This window comes from Calidris pugnax, unplaced genomic scaffold (assembly GCF_001431845.1).
Source record: "Calidris pugnax isolate Ruff unplaced genomic scaffold, ASM143184v1 scaffold161, whole genome shotgun sequence".
NCBI lineage: Eukaryota > Metazoa > Chordata > Aves > Charadriiformes > Scolopacidae > Calidris > Calidris pugnax.
The window spans coordinates 165,769-166,583 of NW_015090955.1; the positions used below are offsets into that span (position 1 = coordinate 165,769).

General features: G+C 61.1%; 1 protein-coding gene across 1 annotated transcript in view; it reads left to right on the forward strand.

Annotated features, from left to right (window-relative positions):
- Nucleotides 1-815, forward strand: part of ZBTB48 (zinc finger and BTB domain containing 48) — a 17,924-nt gene that overhangs the window by 290 nt on the left and 16,819 nt on the right. The window contains exons 1-2 of the mRNA XM_014952060.1: nt 1-43; nt 134-384. The exon at nt 1-43 is cut by the window's left edge and continues 290 nt beyond it. Coding sequence (XP_014807546.1) covers nt 1-43; nt 134-384 — 294 coding nt within the window. The remainder of the gene's footprint in view (nt 44-133; nt 385-815) is intronic.

The window sequence follows — 815 nt, forward strand, 5'->3', positions numbered from 1 at the left end:
CGATATCGCGGCCGCGACGCCCCCGCAGCCCGGCGGGCAAGCGGTGCGTGAGGGGGACGGGAAAGGAGGGGGGGGAAAGCGGGTAGGGAGGGTCGGCCGAGAGGCGCGGTGATGGCCGCCTGTTCCCCCGCAGGCCACCCCCCCGGTTCCGAAGGAGGCAGCGGCGGGCGACGGCGGGCGGGGGGACGACGACGACGATGGCGAGTCCCTTCCCGAGAAAAAGGCCCTGCGGAGCAAAAAGAGTCCCCCCTCCCCGGGGAAGGCGCCTGGCAGCACGGGGGTGGCGGGGACGGCGGGGAGCAGAAAAGGTCCAGCGGTGCCGGTTGAGTGCCCCACGTGTCATAAAACCTTCCTCAGCAAATATTACCTTAAAGTGCACAACAGGTAAATGCTCCGAAACTTTTCCTTCTCCCTTTGTGTTCTTGCGCCGGGACTCGCAGCGGGTCGTTCTCAGGCTGGATATTAGGAAAAATGTTTTCACTGAAAGGGTTATCAGACACTGGAATGGGCTGCCCAGGGAGGTGGTTGAGGCCCCATCCCTGGAGGTGTTCAAAAGAGGGGTTGATGTAGTGCTGGGAGGTATGGTTTAGTGATGATGCTCCTTGTTTGTTGTGTGGGTGTCTATTTTTGTCAAAATTAGGTTGAGGGTTGGACAAGATGATCTTTAAGGTCCCTTCCAACCTAGAAGATTCTGTGATTCTGTTCTGCCTCCACGGGGGGTGGGCAACAGGGGGGTGCTCCTGGGGCGGAAAGGGAGGTCTCTTCTGCCCGGGTTGGGGGGGGCAGCACGCTGTGGGGTGTGTGTGCTGGGGCTG